This window comes from Salmo salar, chromosome 16, assembly GCF_965601325.2.
Source record: "Salmo salar chromosome 16, fSalSal1, whole genome shotgun sequence".
Classification (NCBI taxonomy): Eukaryota; Metazoa; Chordata; class Actinopteri; order Salmoniformes; family Salmonidae; genus Salmo; species Salmo salar.
This window is the reverse complement of record NC_138306.1, coordinates 66,780,974-66,797,333: the sequence shown is the minus strand read 5'-3', so window position 1 is coordinate 66,797,333 and position 16,360 is coordinate 66,780,974. Positions and strand designations below refer to the sequence as shown.

The 16,360-nt window shown below is 48.1% G+C and overlaps 1 protein-coding gene across 1 annotated transcript in view; it reads right to left on the bottom strand.

The window, feature by feature from the left end:
* ahr1 (aryl hydrocarbon receptor 1 alpha) overlaps positions 1-16,360 on the bottom strand; it is a gene marked incomplete at its 5' end in the record, with an annotated part of 89,515 nt that overhangs the window by 35,894 nt on the left and 37,261 nt on the right. The window contains 4 exon segments of the mRNA NM_001123686.1: positions 3,195-3,328; positions 5,731-5,854; positions 7,878-7,967; positions 15,572-15,687. Coding sequence (NP_001117158.1) covers positions 3,195-3,328; positions 5,731-5,854; positions 7,878-7,967; positions 15,572-15,687 — 464 coding nt within the window.

Sequence of the window (16,360 nt, the reverse complement as noted above, 5' to 3'; positions counted from 1 at the left end):
ATCAACCTGGCCAAAGCTTTTGACTCTGTCAATCACCACATTCTTATCGGCAGACCCAACAACCTTGGTTTCTCAAATGACTGCCTCGCCTGGTTCACCAACTACTTCTCTGATAGAGTTCAGCGTGTCAAATCGGAGGGCCTGTTGTCCGGACCTCTGGCAGTCTCTATGGGGGTGCCACAGGGTTCAATTCTCGGGCCGACTCTCTTCTCTGTATACATCAATGAAGTCACTCTTGCTGCTGGTGATTCTCTGATACACCTCTACACAGACGACACCATTCTGTATACTTCTGGCCCTTCTTTGGACACTGTGCTAACTAACCTCCAGACAAGCTTCAATGCCATACAACTCTCCTTCCGTGGCCTCCAACTGCTCTTGAATGCAAGTAAAACTAAATGCATGCTCTTCAACCGATCGCTGCCCGCACCTGCCCACCCGTCCAGCATCACTACTCTGGACGGTTCTGACTTGTGGACAACTACAAATACCTAGGTGTCTGGAATATGTGGACAACTACAAATATCTAGGTGTCTGGTTAGACTGTAAACTCTCCTTCCAGACTCACATTAAGCGTCTCCAATCCAAAATGAAATCTAGAATCGGCTTCCTATTTCGCAACAAAGCATCCTTCACTCATGCTGCCAAACATACCCTCGTAAAACTGACCATCCTACCGATCCTCGACTTCGGCGGTGTCATTTACAAAATAGCCTCCAACACTCTACTCAACAAATTGGATGCAGTCTATCACAGTGCCATCCGTTTTGTCACCAAAGCCCCATATACTACCCACCATTGCAACCTGTACGCTCTCGTTGGCTGGCCCTCGCTTCATACTTGTCACCATCCCACTGGCTCCAGGTCATCTACAAGTCTTTGCTAGGTAAAGCTCCGCCTTATCTCAGCTCACTGGTCACCATAGCAGCACCCACCCGTAGCACGTGCTCCAGCAGGTATATTTCACTGGTCACCCCCATAGCCAATTCCTCCTTTGGCCGCCTTTCCTTCCAGTTCTCTGCTGCCAATGACTGGAACGAAGTGCAAAAATCACTGAAGCTGGAGACTCATATCTCCCTCACTAACTTTAAGCACCAGCTGTCAGAGCAGCTCACAGATCACGGCACCTTTACATAGCCCATCTGTAAATAGCCCATCCAACTACGTCATCCCCATACTGTATTTATTTATTTATCTTGCTCCTTTGCACCCCAGTATCTCTACTTGCACATTCATCTTCTGCACATCTATCACTCCAGTGTTAAATTGCTATATTGTAATTACATCACCACCATGGCCTATTTATTGCCTTACCTCCCTTACCTTATTTGCACACAATGTATATAGACTTTTTCTACTGTATTATTGACTGTATGTTTGTTTATTCCATGTGTAACTCTGTGTTGTTGTATGTGTCGAACTGCTTTGCTTTAGCTTGGCCAGGTCGCAGTTGTAAATGAGAACTTGTTCTCAACCAGCCTACCTGGTTAAATAAAGGTGAAATAAAAAAAATAAAAAATAAAAATCTAATTGATCCTGCTGGGCATAAGGCAAGGTGCAATGATGTCAAGAATCTACCCTCAAATAGCAATAGGACTACCAAAACAATGCTATGGAAATTAGACTGAGGCAGACCCTGGGATTACCCCTCACGCAAATGACCTCCACAGAGTTGGGAAGTACCCCGATCTTACTCTCCTCTTCCCTTCCCTTCCCTTCCCTTCCCCCTCCCCTCTCCTCCCCTCCCCTACCACCAGCCCCCCGCTACTCTGCATGGTCACGTTCTGTACCGGTGAGACGGAGAGGCTAGGAAGAGCGCAGGAGAGGAGGGGGCAAGGGGGTCTCCCCCTTTCTGCTCACCAAGCAGGAGGGCCCACTATGACACACCCACACCACCACCATGAGCTCTGCATGCCAGCTTTAACAGCAAGCACAGGCTGATATCCCTCACAGCTCTCTGAGTACGCTATACTAACTGCACACGGACTATACTGTAGGCCCCTACAGCAATACATTTACTTGTACGTTACTGTGTTCTAGCCCAGTCAATGTGCTCTGGCTCTGTCCTCTTGTCTCTCTCTCTCTCTCTGTCCCTGTGGTATCCAGCACAACCCTTTAGTCTGAGGAGAAGATTGAGCCCTTTGGGAGTCCTCGAGCTACTCTGACTAAGCAAATTCCTCTCTGGGTGCTCTCCTCTTCTAGAAGGCAGATTAAAGCCCTTTTCCCCACGACCCTGTGGTTCTTTAAGACGGATTACTGAGGGTGGGTAGTGGCTTCTGATCCCGCCGTGGTCTGAAGTGGTACGACACCACGCTGACCAGGCTAATAGGCTCTCTATGGCTCTCTAGCTACTGTAGCTGGGAGAAAATAGTCTCCTTTGGCCTCAGAGTGCTGGGCTTTTGATGGAGAAGTGGAGAAAGGGGGTGGTAAGGCCAGGAAGGATAGGGGGAGGTAGGGGTGCAGGAGTCAGAAGTGAACAGCAGCCCTGTATTTTCTAGCTGGGAGAAAATAGCATCCTTTGGTCTCACACCACTGGGCTTCTGAGGAGAGGGGTGATGGGGGGGGCAGAGGAAGTGGGAGTTAGGGGTCTGAATGGGGGAGGTAGCCCTGGAAAGTAGAATGCTCAGAGTTCTGCAGAGGGAGGATAGGTGGGGGGGCATAGGGGGATTCAGTAGTTCAGGGGTCAGTAGTGGAGGGTAGCTCTGGGATAAGGGGGGGGGGGGGGTAAAGCGCCTGCCTCTGAGGATCTCTGGCGGGAGTCGGGACACCCCACGCCAGGGGCCAGACTAGAAGTGTCTGGGTATTCCCAGGCTTTTGTTCTTGTACGGCTCAGCCTCCCTCAGTACAGTCATGGGACACAGTCACAGCGGCAAAGTAGGCAGGAACACTCTCTTCTAATAAAGCTGATGTCTCGAGGTGTGATCTGACACACACACACTTGTAGACGTACACACTCAAGCAAGAATGCAGTACACACGGAAGTAAGGATGCTTGCACGCACAGACACTTTTCTCCCTTATATCCATGCTTACACAGATCACATGTCCAACAATAGCTGTCTTCAATGGAGGGCAAATCTCAAACATGAGCTCAAACATCATTGCAAGAATAATATTCCTAAAAGGAGACATGTCAGTCTCCAGTACTCCTGTGCATATGAGGTTGAGAGAGGAGGAATATGAGTGGTTACGAACCAGGAAGCCAGAGGAGTTGTCGAGGAGACAGCGGAAGCGACAGACGAAGTTCCTCTCCAGGAAGGAGGAGTTCTCCGGAGGCAGCTGATCGGGGTTATAGGTCACCAGGGATGAGCTGGGGACTGGCTTTCCATCTGAGGAATAGAAACAGGTCAAGGACCAAGTCAAATTACTATATTCAATGCCTACTTCATTTGTGGTCTATTAATATGTCTGTTGAACAGAGTTGAACAGGGTCCAGATGCTCCTACATTATGTTTGGTGAGTGTGTGTATGTGCATGTGTGTGTGCATGTGCGTGCACTTGTGTGTGTGTGGGTGTGTAGCTCCAGTCTGTCCAGTCCTCCCTCTTCTCCATTCCGTCCCTGTTCTAAAGTACCACGGTAACGCTACGGTAGCTAGCTCTAAACCCTGCCTAATTAAAACAGACGGCCGTGTGTGTTCTAACATTTACCCTGCAAGTCATGGAGTGCCTGATAAAGGTCACCTCCTTCTCTCCATCTTCTCTACTCTCTCTCCTCCTCTCTCTCTCTCTCTCTCTCTCCATGCTCTTTCTCTCCCCCTCTCATCTCCTTCCCTCTCTGTACAGAGCTCAGCTGGGTGAAATTGGGGTCAGCTGTTTTTAGGGAAAAGTTAACCCATTGGGTCTGAGTGACTTCAGGCTGACTCATTGCAGTTCTTCGTTTGATCATGTTTTCATGTTTTTTTTCTGCTAGTAGTGAACGTCAACCAGTGGTGTATGTAGGGGGAGTATCACTGTATGTGTCATTTTAAAGTTAAACAACGACTTCACATCGACTAACTACCATACTGAAACAAAGCATCTCCTTTTTATCTTTTGTTTTTTTCTGCTTGTAGTTCATCTCAGCCCCTTCCACAAGTTCAATTTCAGTATGGCATATATACTGTACGTATGCCATCTGTACATTTGCAACAAAGAATCAAACATACATCGCTAGCTAAACTCAGCAAAAAAAGAAACGCCCCTTTTTCAGGACCCTGTCTTTCAAAGATAATTCGTAAAAATCCAAATAACTTCACAGATCTTCATTGTAAAGGGTTTAAACACTGTTTCCCATGCTTGTTCAATGAACCACAAACAATTAATGAACATGCACCTGCGGAACGGTCATTAAGACACTAACAGCTTACAGACGGTAGGCAATTAAGGTCACAGTTATGAAAACTTAGGACACTCAAGAGGCCTTTCTACTGACTCTGAAAAACACCAAAAGAAAGATGCCCAGGGTCCCTGCTCATCAACGTGAACGTGCCTTAGGAATGCTGCAAGGAGGCATGAGGACTGCAGATGTGGCCAGGGCAATAAATTGCAATGTCCGTACTGTAAGACAGCGCTACAGGAAGACAGGACGGACAGCTGATCGTCCTCGCAGTGGCAGACCACGTGTAACAACACCTGTACAGGATCGGTACATCCAAACATCACACCTGCGGGACAGGTACAGGATGGCAACAACAACTGCCCGAGTTACACCAGGAACGCACAATCCCTCCATCAGTGCTCAGACTGTTCCCAATAGGCTGAGAGAGGCTGGACTGAGGGCTTGTAGGCCTGTTGTAAGGCAGGTCCTCACCAGACATCACCGGAAACAGCGCCGCCTATGGGCACAAACCCACTGTCGTTGGACCAGACAGGACTGGCAAAAAGTGTTCTTCACTGACGAGTTGCGGTTTTGTCTCACCAGAGGTGATGGTCGGATTGGAGTTTATCGTCGAAGTAATGAGCGTTACACTGAGGCCTGTACTCTGGAGCGGGATTGATTTGGAGGTGGAGGGTCCGTTATGGTCTGGGGCGGTGTGTCACAGCATCATTGGACTGAGCTTGTTGTCATTGCAGGCAATCTCAACGCTGTGCGTTACAGGGAAGACATCCTCCTCCCTCATGTGGTACCCTTCCTGCAGGCTCATCCTGACATGACCCTCCAGCATGACATGCCACCAGCCATACTGCTCGTTCTGTGCGTGATTTTCTTCAAGACAGGAATGTCAGTGTTCTGCCATGGCCAGCGAAGAGCCCGTATCTCAATCCCATTAAGCACGTCTGGGACTTGTTGGATCGGAGGGTGAGGGCTAGGGCCATTCCCCCCAGAAATGTCCAGGAACTTGCAGGTGCCTTGGTGGAAGACTGGGGTAACGTCTCACAGCAAGAACTGGAAAATCTGGTGCAGTCCATGAGGAGGAGTTGCACTGCAGTACCTAATGCAGCTGGTGGCCACACCAGATACTGACTGTTACTTTTGATTTTGACCTCCCCTTTGTTCAGGGACACGTTATTCAATTTCTGTTAGTCACATGTCTGTGGAACTTGTTCAGTTTATGTCTCAGTTGTTGAATCTTGTTATGTTCATACAAATATTTACACATGTTAAGTTTACTGAAAATAAAAGCAGTTGACAGTGAGAGGACGTTTCTTTTTTTGCTGAGTTTAGTAATGTGAAAGGCTCACAGTGGCTTTGGACAGATTTGTGAAAATGGGTCGGCCCGGGATAGACAGTGAGACACAGTGTAAGACTGACCTGGGGGTGACTCCACCTGCTGGGGCACGACCGGGGGGTTGAGAGCCCAGTGGAGGTTCCTCCTAAACTCCTGCTGGTCCTCAGTGTGGATCAGATCAAACACACTCTGGTGCATCACATCCGTCTGGAATAAGGGGAGAAAGAGAGAGGTCTTTAGAACGGTCACGCGCACCAGCACATAGAACTGGGAACTATTGTCTGACTTACTGAAAAATGATCTAGACACAACTGAATTCACTCCTGTAGAATCAGTAAGATGCGCGCGCGCGCGCACACACACACACACACACACACACACACACACACACACACACACACACACACACACACACACACACACACACACACACACACACACACGACCCCTTGTTTTGTGGGCTTGCAGTGAGGAGGAAGGTTAGGGCATGAGCTGGACCACCTCAGAGAGTTGGTGACATGGACACAGAGAGTGGTGACATGGACACAGCACAGCCTGAGGTTCCGTGTCACACTAGCATCTCAGTGCTACTTCTCATTACCATACACACAGCTCCACAACAGGCAGCCACATCCAAAAGGATTTCAGTTAGCGCTGTAGATGTGAAGTGATGGTTGTTGAAATGAAACAAGGCCTGAGAGGTGTGGTTCACACTGTGGGAACATTTATTCTACAGCAGCTTGCAGTTACAGCAGTATGAACACCACAGGAGGTTGGTGGCACCATAACTGGGGAGGACGGGCTCGTGGTAATGGCTGGAGCGGAATTAAGGGAATGGTATCAAATACATTTGATGCCATTCCATTCGCTTCTTTCCAGCCATTATTATGAGCCGTCCTCCCCCCCAGCAGCCTCCACTGATGAACAGAGAGAAAGAAAGCGAGAGCTAGAGGGAGAGAGAGAGAAGGAAAGAGAGAGAGAATGAAAGAGAGAGAAGGAAAGAGCGAGAGAGAAGCAAAGAGAGAGGGAAGGAAAGAGAAAAAGAGGGAGCGAGAGAGAGAGAGAAGGAAAGGGAGAAAGAGAGAAGGCGAGAGAGAAGGAAAGAGAGAAGGAAAGGTGGAGAGAGAGAGGAGAGAAGGAGAGAGAAGGAAAAAGAGAAAGAGGGAGGGAAAGGGAGAAGGAAAGAGAGAGAGAGAGAGAGAGAGAGAGAGAGAGAGAGAGAGAGAGAGAGAGAGCGCTTTAGGGGGTGTTATTAATTGCTAATACAGCTTAACCCAACTGTGTACGCAAGCATGGATGTTATCAAAAACTGATCCAACCTGAATAAATAAGGCTATTAGAGTGGTTAATCAGCTGCTGGGGGTTAAATCAATTAAACAAACATAGGACAGACAGTATGCATGCTTATAGAGGGCTGTGATTAAATATGCTATAGATCAGCTCTTATTAACTGATTAACCTGCGTTTGACCTCTGGACGGGGTTATCAAACTCTTATCCAGTGGAAATCCTGACTCAAGCAAGCTAAAGCGCTTAGCACGGCTGGGTACCAGAGGGCATTGAGGGCGAGACTAGGGAATGGAGGGGGCCGGAGATGAGGCAAAAGGGCAGGAAAGGACACAAGGTGGCGTTGGGTGAAGTTTGGAACTGTACAGTAGCATATTTATTTTCACCCTCATTCTGGCTGTAACTGTTGGGTCAAAGAAGGGGCAGGATGCAGTAGAGTGTATTACAGGGCTCTCCCAACCCTGTTCCTGGAGAGCTACCCTCCTGTAGGTTTTCACTCCCACCCCAGTCGTAACTAACCTAATTCAGCTTATCAAACAGCTAATTATTAGAATCAGGTGCGCTAGATTTGGTTTGGCACAAAAACCTGTAGAACTATAGTTTGGGGTCTGTGTCCCAGCACTCCCTGGGTCGTTCCATAGTAAATAGAATGAGGGCAGAGTCATGCAAAGTCTTCCAGACTCCCTCTGTGGCATGCTGTGGCTCTGTAGGCAGGCCCAATCCTCCTCTCTCTGCTGTGTGTGTGTGTGTGTGTGTGTGTGTGTGTGTGTGTGTGTGTGTGTGTGTGTGTGTGTGTGTGTGTGTGTGTGTGTGTGTGCGTGTGTGCGTGCGTGCACGCTCGTTTGAGCAGCAGAGTGTGTGTGTGTATGATGTATGGCGTGTGTGGTGCGTGTGCCAGTGGGTTTGAGTGGCTACGAGCCCTGTGATCAGCAGCAGAGACTTACTTGGTGGAATCCCAGGTAATCCTGAATGGTGTGAGAGGAGTAGAATATGATCCCCTCTGCAGTGATGACCAGGACAAAACCATTAAGGGCCTGAGGAGGGAGAACAAGTCACGACAGACAGGAAGTTAGGGAATGTCCCTCACTGCGTACTGTTATCAAAGACGTTTAATGAGTGCAATTATTTTGGCTGGACAAAGAGGATATAGAGGAGATTGACGCAAATGAATAACAGCTTTTGAATGATTGTGTTTGGTATCCATCACGAGAAGACACTGACAACTCATATTATAGTGATACATTTGTGCCATTTGGTGTGTTTTGTATTTGACTGCCAACACCAAGCATGTATAAAACAGCAGGACAGACTACAGCATGCAGACAGACAGACAGATTCCTGAGGACAGGAGGTCCTATCAAACCTGGTCTATTCTGACAGACACAACTGAGAGAGGGGGAAACGGAAGGTGGGAAACAGAGGGGGGAAACAGAGGGCAACAAAAAGAGAAACTGCAAACGGGGGCATGATACCACTTCAGGCTGTGGAGGAGAGGGGGAGGAGAGGAGCAGTGGAGGAGAGGAGAGGAGGAGAGGAGAGGCACGAGGCCCCACACTGAGGACGTGTCACATGAACACAAAGACAGGCTGGAGATGGGGAGGAGGGGAGGAAGAGGGGGAGGAGGTGAGAGAGAGAAAGGGAGGAGGCGAGGGTGTAGGTCACAGAACCACACAGACTGTCTCACACTTTGCTATTCCATCTCCCCCACAATGCTCAGGGGCAAAGGAGTCGTTCCGTCGCTCTGTTCGCTCTAGGTGTGTATGCGTGCGTGGGTACACGTTCCTTAAACCAACCGATGGCACTACAGGGCAGCTGTCCTGACACTCACATCCTCGAATACCCCATCATATTCATTACCAACATGTCAGCAACGAGAACCCCATTACACAATCTACAGTGGATGGAAACTATAGCCTCATAGCCTACCATACACGGTCATTATCTTCCTTTTTCCACGGATGGCACCCAGAGAAACATAACCCAGATAATATCAGGTTGGATGAACCCATCCCTTTTGCAAGTAAATAGCTATATGACTAAAATTGTACCTGGCAGACCCAATATCCTATTCCCCCAGTTAGCGCTGTGTAGCGTACTACTTAGCTTTTGTCTGGGTAAGCTATAATGAACTCAAGGGCCACAAACTGCTTGTCCTGGCCTGCCTTTATTTCTGTCTTTAAACCTGAAGGCTCCTAGACCGGTCTGAAACCCTGACATCCATGGGATCCTGAGGAGCCTCGCAGCTGCCGGCTCATACAGTGTCACGACTTCCGCCGAAGTCGGTCCCTCTCCTTGTTCGGGCGGCGTTCGGCGGTCGACGTCACCGGCCTTCTAGCCATCGCCGGTCCACTTTTCATTTTCCATTTGTTTTGTCTTTGTCTTACACACCTGGTTTTAATCCCCCAATTACCTGTTCATTATTTAACCCTCTGTTCCCCCATGTTTGTTTGTGAGTGATTGTTTCTATGAAGGTAGGTCCGTTATTGTGGGCTCTGTTTTTGTATTGCATTTATTATATGTTGAGTAAAATACGGTTATTTACTCTTATCTGCTGTCCTGCGTCTGACTCCTATACATCAGCTACACACATACAGTTTCTTCTTTATTATGCAGGCCTACGCTCTCTCAAAAAATACCCAGAAAGCTCCCACCACCACTGTCGCCCCAGGCCATCTGTAAGTCCTTCCGTCTCTCCTCAGCAGCCCCATCCTCCACTTTCTAGTTCTATCTCTGTGGCCTGACGCCCCCACACCGTACACAAACACTCAGAAAGCAGAGCGGTGTTCAGGCTCTCTGTATAAATATTTAGATTCATCTGTCTAGCTCAAGAACACACAGCCCCCTCCCTGGGGGGAGGAGGGGGGGGGACTTGGGCAGTCACCAAAAATCTTGATCAAAAATGTATTTTTCATATTTCATGGAGCTGTGGACATCATGCACTTGTCCAGGATGAAAGAACGCTGCCTGCTGTAGTTATAGCGTCCGTTGGCAGACAGAACAAAACACAGAGTGGCAAGGGGATGTGAGAGGCGCACTGAGAATGGAGAGAGAGAAAAGATCACGAGAGAGGAAGGATGGAGGGAGATTGAAAGAGAGAGGGATACGACAAAGAGAGAGACGGAGTGAGAGATTGAGAGAAAAAAAACAGGACAAGAGAACGGGGAATGGATAGAGGGAAAGAGGCTGGTTGAAAGATCAGAGAGGGAGAGAACAAGCCTGTTCCAGTCTGCAACATGACACAGCTAGTTGTTTGTTTTCCCAGCCTGTATGCTATCTGGTCTGGATGTATGCCCCCTGACAGAGTGACAGCAAACACTGGCACAGACTGGCAGGCCAAACACTGGCACAGACTGGCAGGCCAAACACTGGAACAGGCTGGCAGGCCAAACACTGGAACAGTATGGCAGGCCAAACACTGGAACGGACTGGCAGGGCAAACACTGGAACGGACTGGCAGGCCAAACACTGGAACAGTATGGCAGGCCAAACACTGGAACAGTATGGCAGGCCAAACACTGGCACGGACTGACAGGGCAAACACTGGAACAGTATGGCAGGCCAAACACTGGCACAGACTGGCAGGCCAAACACTGGAACAGACTGGCAGGCCAAACACTGGAACAGTATGGCAGGCCAAACACTGGCACGGACTGGCAGGCCAAACACTGGAACAGTATGGCAGGCCAAACACTGGAACAGTATGGCAGGCCAAACACTGGAACAGTATGGCAGGCCAAACACTGGAACGGACTGGCAGGCCAAACACTGGAACAGTATGGCAGGCCAAACACTGGCACGGACTGGCAGGCCAAACACTGGCACGGACTGGCAGGCCAAACACTGGCACGGACTGGCAGGCCAAACACTGGCACAGAAGACTGGCAGGCCAAACACTGGAACAGTATAGCAGGCCAAACACCGGCACAGGCTGGCTGGGCAAACACTGGCACAGAAGACTGGCAGGCCAAACACCGGCACAGTATGGCTGGGCAAACACCGGCACAGTATGGCAGGGCAAACACTGGCACAGTATGGCAGGGCAAACACTGGCACAGTATGGCAGGGCAAACACTGGAACAGTATGGCAGGGCAAACACTGGAACAGTATGGCAGGGCAAACACTGGAACAGTATGGCAGGCCAAACACTGGAACAGTATGGCAGGCCAAACACTGGAACAGTATGGCAGGGCAAACACTGGCACGGACTGGCAGGCCAAACACTGGAACAGTATGGCAGGCCAAACACTGGCACGGACTGGCAGGCCAAACACTGGCACGGACTGGCAGGCCAAACACTGGCACGGACTGGCAGGCCAAACACTGGCACGGACTGGCAGGCCAAACACTGGAACAGTATAGCAGGCCAAACACCGGCACAGGCTGGCTGGGCAAACACTGGCACAGAAGACTGGCAGGCCAAACACCGGCACAGTATGGCTGGGCAAACACTGGCACAGTATGGCAGGGCAAACACTGGAACAGTATGGCAGGGCAAACACTGGAACAGTATGGCAGGCCAAACACTGGAACAGTATGACAGGCCAAACACTGGAACAGTATGGCAGGGCAAACACTGGAACAGTATGGCAGGCCAAACACTGGAACAGTATGGGAACAGTATGGCAGGCCAAACACTGGAACAGTATAGCAGGCCAAACACTGGAACAGTATGGCAGGGCAAACACTGGAACAGTATGGCAGGCCAAACACTGGAACAGTATGGCAGGGCAAACACTGGAACAGTATGGCAGGCCAAACACTGGAACAGTATGGCAGGGCAAACACTGGAACAGTATGGCAGGCCAAACACTGGAACAGTATGGCAGGGCAAACACTGGAACAGTATGGCAGGGCAAACACTGGAACAGTATGGCAGGGCAAACACTGGAACAGTATGGCAGGGCAAACACTGGAACAGTATGGCAGGCCAAACACTGGAACAGTATGGCAGGGCAAACACTGGAACAGTATGGCAGGGCAAACACTGGAACAGTATGGCAGGGCAAACACTGGAACAGTATGGCAGGGCAAACACTGGAACAGTATGGCAGGGCACAGAGAAAACACAAGGGTGCATTCCTTTTTTGTACAATCAGTTGTTGTATTTTTTGGTATGTACTGATATTGTACTGATATTGTACTGATATTGATTCTACCATGCCTTTAGTGAACTTCAAATGCTTATGGAATTATATTTCGTTCCACTGAAAAAGTAACCTGAATGACATGGACTAAAAAAAGGTCAAGTACATTAGGCTATATGGAGAATATCAAATAACACCTTTCTGCTCTCATTTTACCCCCCCTTTTCAATAATGGATGTCCTCACAGTCACTCTATAATTCATGGCCAAGTGTCTGAACTGGAACATAGCAAGACAGCCAGCCCTGGTCAGAAATAGCCTCTCCTCTCCTCCGCTCCCCCTCTCCTCTGCTTCCCGCATCTCTGCTTCCCCCATCTCTGTTCCTCCCTTCTCTTTCCGGCCCTCTCAACAGCAATGTCATGAATAAGGACCTCGCCTTCATTTAGCATCTCTCTCTCTTTCCCCCTCTCTCTCTATTTACTATTCTTTCTCTCTCAAATACAATAGTTCCCTAATTTCCTCCCTCCCTCCCTCCCTCCCTCCCTCCCTCCCTCCCTCCCTCCCTCCCTCCCTCCCTCTGTAGCTCAGCCTGTCTTAAGAGATTCTGTGTTGACTGTTCTGGCACGGTGTGATTCTGCATGATGGCACAACAGGGGGGGCTGCAGATGAAGCAGATCACATCTCCCCTGACTGAACATCCAGTACAGAGCACAGAGCAGGGCAGAATATAGAGCATTGTCCCTTTAAAGGACAATTCCACTCAAAAACAATATTTTGGTATTTGTTTCATTAGTTAACTGTTGATACAGTCTCAAAGAACAGGGCAGAATAGAGCACTGTCCCTTTAAGTTCATGGCCAAATAGGGCACTGTCCCTTTAAGTGCAGGGCCAAATAGGGCCCTGTAAGTACAGGACAGAATAGAGCATTGTCTCTTTAAGTGGGGGATGAATGATGGCACCAAAGTAGGCTATGGCATGGACATAACTTTTGTAGCTACTCTAAACGAGTCCAAACCAATCAGCTGGTCTCAGCAGGCCTGGTACAACCTTCTCTTTCTAGGCTGAGATCCTGTAGGTTAAGGAAAGAGCCCAATCTGCCAATAACCACCAGAAGTACTTAACTTTCCCCCATAGAAATAGAATTAGAACACTATCATTATACAGTTGAAGTCGGAAGTTTACATACACTTAGGTTGGAGTCATTAAAACTCATTTTTCAACCACTCCACAAATTTCTTGTTAACAAACTATAGTTTTGGCAAGCCGGTTAGGACATCTACTTTGTGCATGACACAAGTGATTTTTCCAACAATTGTTTACAGACAGATTATTTCACTTATAATTCACTGTATCTCAATTCCAGTGGGTCAGAAGTTTACATACACTAAGTTGACTGTGCCTTTAAACAGCTTGGAAAATTCCAGAAAATGATGTCATGGCTTTAGAAGCTTCTGATAGGCTAATTGACATCATTTGAGTCAATTGGAGGTGTACCTGTGGATGTAATTCAAGGCCTACCTTCAAACTCAGTGCCTCTTTGCTTGACATCATGGGAAAATCAAAATAAATCAGCCAAGACCTCCGTATCATATACGGAAAATAGATTGTTAACCTCCACAAGTCTGGTTCATCCTTGGTAGCAATTTCCAAATGCCTGAAGGTACCAAGTTCATCGGTACAAACAATAGTACGCAAGTATAAACACCATGGGACCACGCAGCCGTCATACCGCTCAGGAAGGGGACACGTTCTGTCTCAAGGAGATGAACGTACTTTGGTGCGAAAAGTGCAAATCAATCCCAGAACAACAGCAGAGGACCTTGTGAAGATACTGGAGCAAACAGGTACAAAAGTATCTATATCCACAGTAAAACGAGTCCTATATCGACATAACCTGAAAGGCCGCTCAACACGGAAGAAGCCACTGCAACAAAACCGTCAGAAAAAAGCCAGACTACGGTTTGCAACTGCACATGGGGACAAAGATCATACTTTTGGAGAAATGTCCTCTGGTCTGATGAAACAAAATAGAACTGTTTGGCCATAATAACCATTGTTATGTTTGGAGGAAAAAGGGGGACGCTTGCAAGCCGAAGAACACCATCCCAACCGTGAAGCATGGGGGTGGCAACATCATTTTGTGGGGGTGCTTTGCTGCAGGAGGGAGTGGTGCACTTCACAAAATAGATGGCATCATGAGAAGGGAAAATGATGTGGATATATTGAAGCTACATCTCAAGACATCAGTCAGGAAGTTAAAGCTTGGTCTCAAATGGGTCTTCCAAATGGACAATTACCCCAAGCATACTTCCAAAGTTGTGGAAAAATGGCTTAAGGACAACCAAGTCAAGGTATTGGAGTGGCCATCACAAAGCCCTGACCTCAATCCCATAGAACATTTGTGGGCAGAACTGAAATAGTGTGCGAGCAAGGATGCCTACAAACCTGACTCAGTTACACCAGCTCTGTCAGGAGGAATGGGCCAAAATTGACCAAATGTATTGTCGGAAGCTTATGGAAGGCTACCCGAAACGTTTGACCCAAGTTAAACAATTTAAAGGCAACGCTACCAAATACTAATTGAGTGTGTGTATACTTCTGACCCACTGGGAATGTGATGAAAGAAGTAAAACTGAAATAAATAATTCTCTCTACTATTATTCTGACATTTCACATTCTTAAAATAAAGTGGTGATCCTAACTGACCTAAGTCGGAATTTTTACTAGAATTAAATGTCAGTAATTGTGAAAAACTGAGTTCAAATATATTTGGCTATGGTGTATGTAAACTTCCAACTTCAGCTGTATATATCTATGCTTGTCCTCATGTGGTTCACTCCCTCTACAAGACAGACTTTCCATGTCTGCCTTGTTGTGCCTGCTGTGTGTGAGAGCCCTGCAGTCTCCTGTCTCACCTGCCTCTCTATCAAGGCACTTACTGTGCCTGCCGGGGAAAGCTTTCAATCTATCACTTAACTTAGCTACGCTTCAGCCAGACAGCTCTCTCTCTCTCTCTCTCTCTAACTCTCGCCATGCTCTCTTTCTCCAGGCTCTCTCTCTCCAGGCTCTCCCTCTCTCTCTCTCTCTCTCTCTCTCTCAAAGCTCGTGGCATGCTTAAGGGACAGAACAGAAGCCCAGAAAGTTTAGGGAAATGCTAAGACATGTAGCTATGCACTGTGGCAGGCAGGCAGCGTGCTCTATATAACCAGCCCTGATCTGAAGCGAGACACGCTAGATGAGATGAGCTTCACAGAGTGAGTAGTCTTCTTATGTCTCCTGGTCAGTTTGGAGTAGAGAGTAGTAGACCAGATGTGCCTGGGCTGCAGGTGGCGGTGTGTGTATAGATGTGTGTGTATGTGGGTGCATGTGTGTGCGTATGTGGAAAGATAGCTCATTGTATTCCTTGACATAATGGAACATTCTGATGCAATGATTTGAAACATATTTTGATACAGTTTCAGTGCACAGAATGTATGGTGTAGTGCAGGCGCCAGCTGGGGTCTCACACTGCTTGTCGTGTGTTTGTGCCCTGCACCTGGAGCCTGCCCACCAACCTGCAATAGGAGTTCACCCTCGGGCATCCAGCCATCCACCAATCCCGTTGTCTTGCTGTTGTCATGGTTACCACCGTTGGCCTTCAAACCCTTGCAAGCGTGGGTCTTCAGGGCAACTATAGAGTGAAAGAGAAACAGGGAGAGAGAGATGAAGAGAGAGAGAGAGAGAGAGAGAGAGAGAGAGAGAGAGAGAGAGAGAGAGAGAGAGAGAGAGAGAGAGAGAGAGAGAGAAAGAGAGAGAGAGGGCTTAAGTCTTTGAAATAATGTTTACAGAGATCTGCTGTGAATGTCAGAGTGCTTTATAACACACAGGCATGACAGGTCCCTAGCTCATTAACAATTCATTAAACACCAACAAATGCCATCCACCACCACAAATATGAAACCAATCATATGCCATTGATAATCAATACTTTAAACAGTTTAAAGGGGGCTTTAAAGGCTGATGTGGGTTCTGCCAGCGTTCCAGGTTTTCCCAGCAGGCATTGCGGGGTGCTTTCTTTAGCCTAGTCTAGCGCATGCTGCTGTCTATTCTAGCTCTCTGTAGCTGTGCTAATGGCTCATGTCTGCTCTGACTGAGCCCATGTTAGTTTTAAGTACTACTGATGTGTTTGCAAACATTCATTATGAGAGGAGGATGATCCAGTGAGGCAGACAACATTGGCCTGGACAGAAGGAGGAGAAGACCATGGGGGGGATAGGGGGAGGATATTTTTTTATTTTTTAACTAGGCAAGTCAGTTAAGAACAAATTCTTATTTTCAATGACGGCCTAGGAACAGTGGGCAGA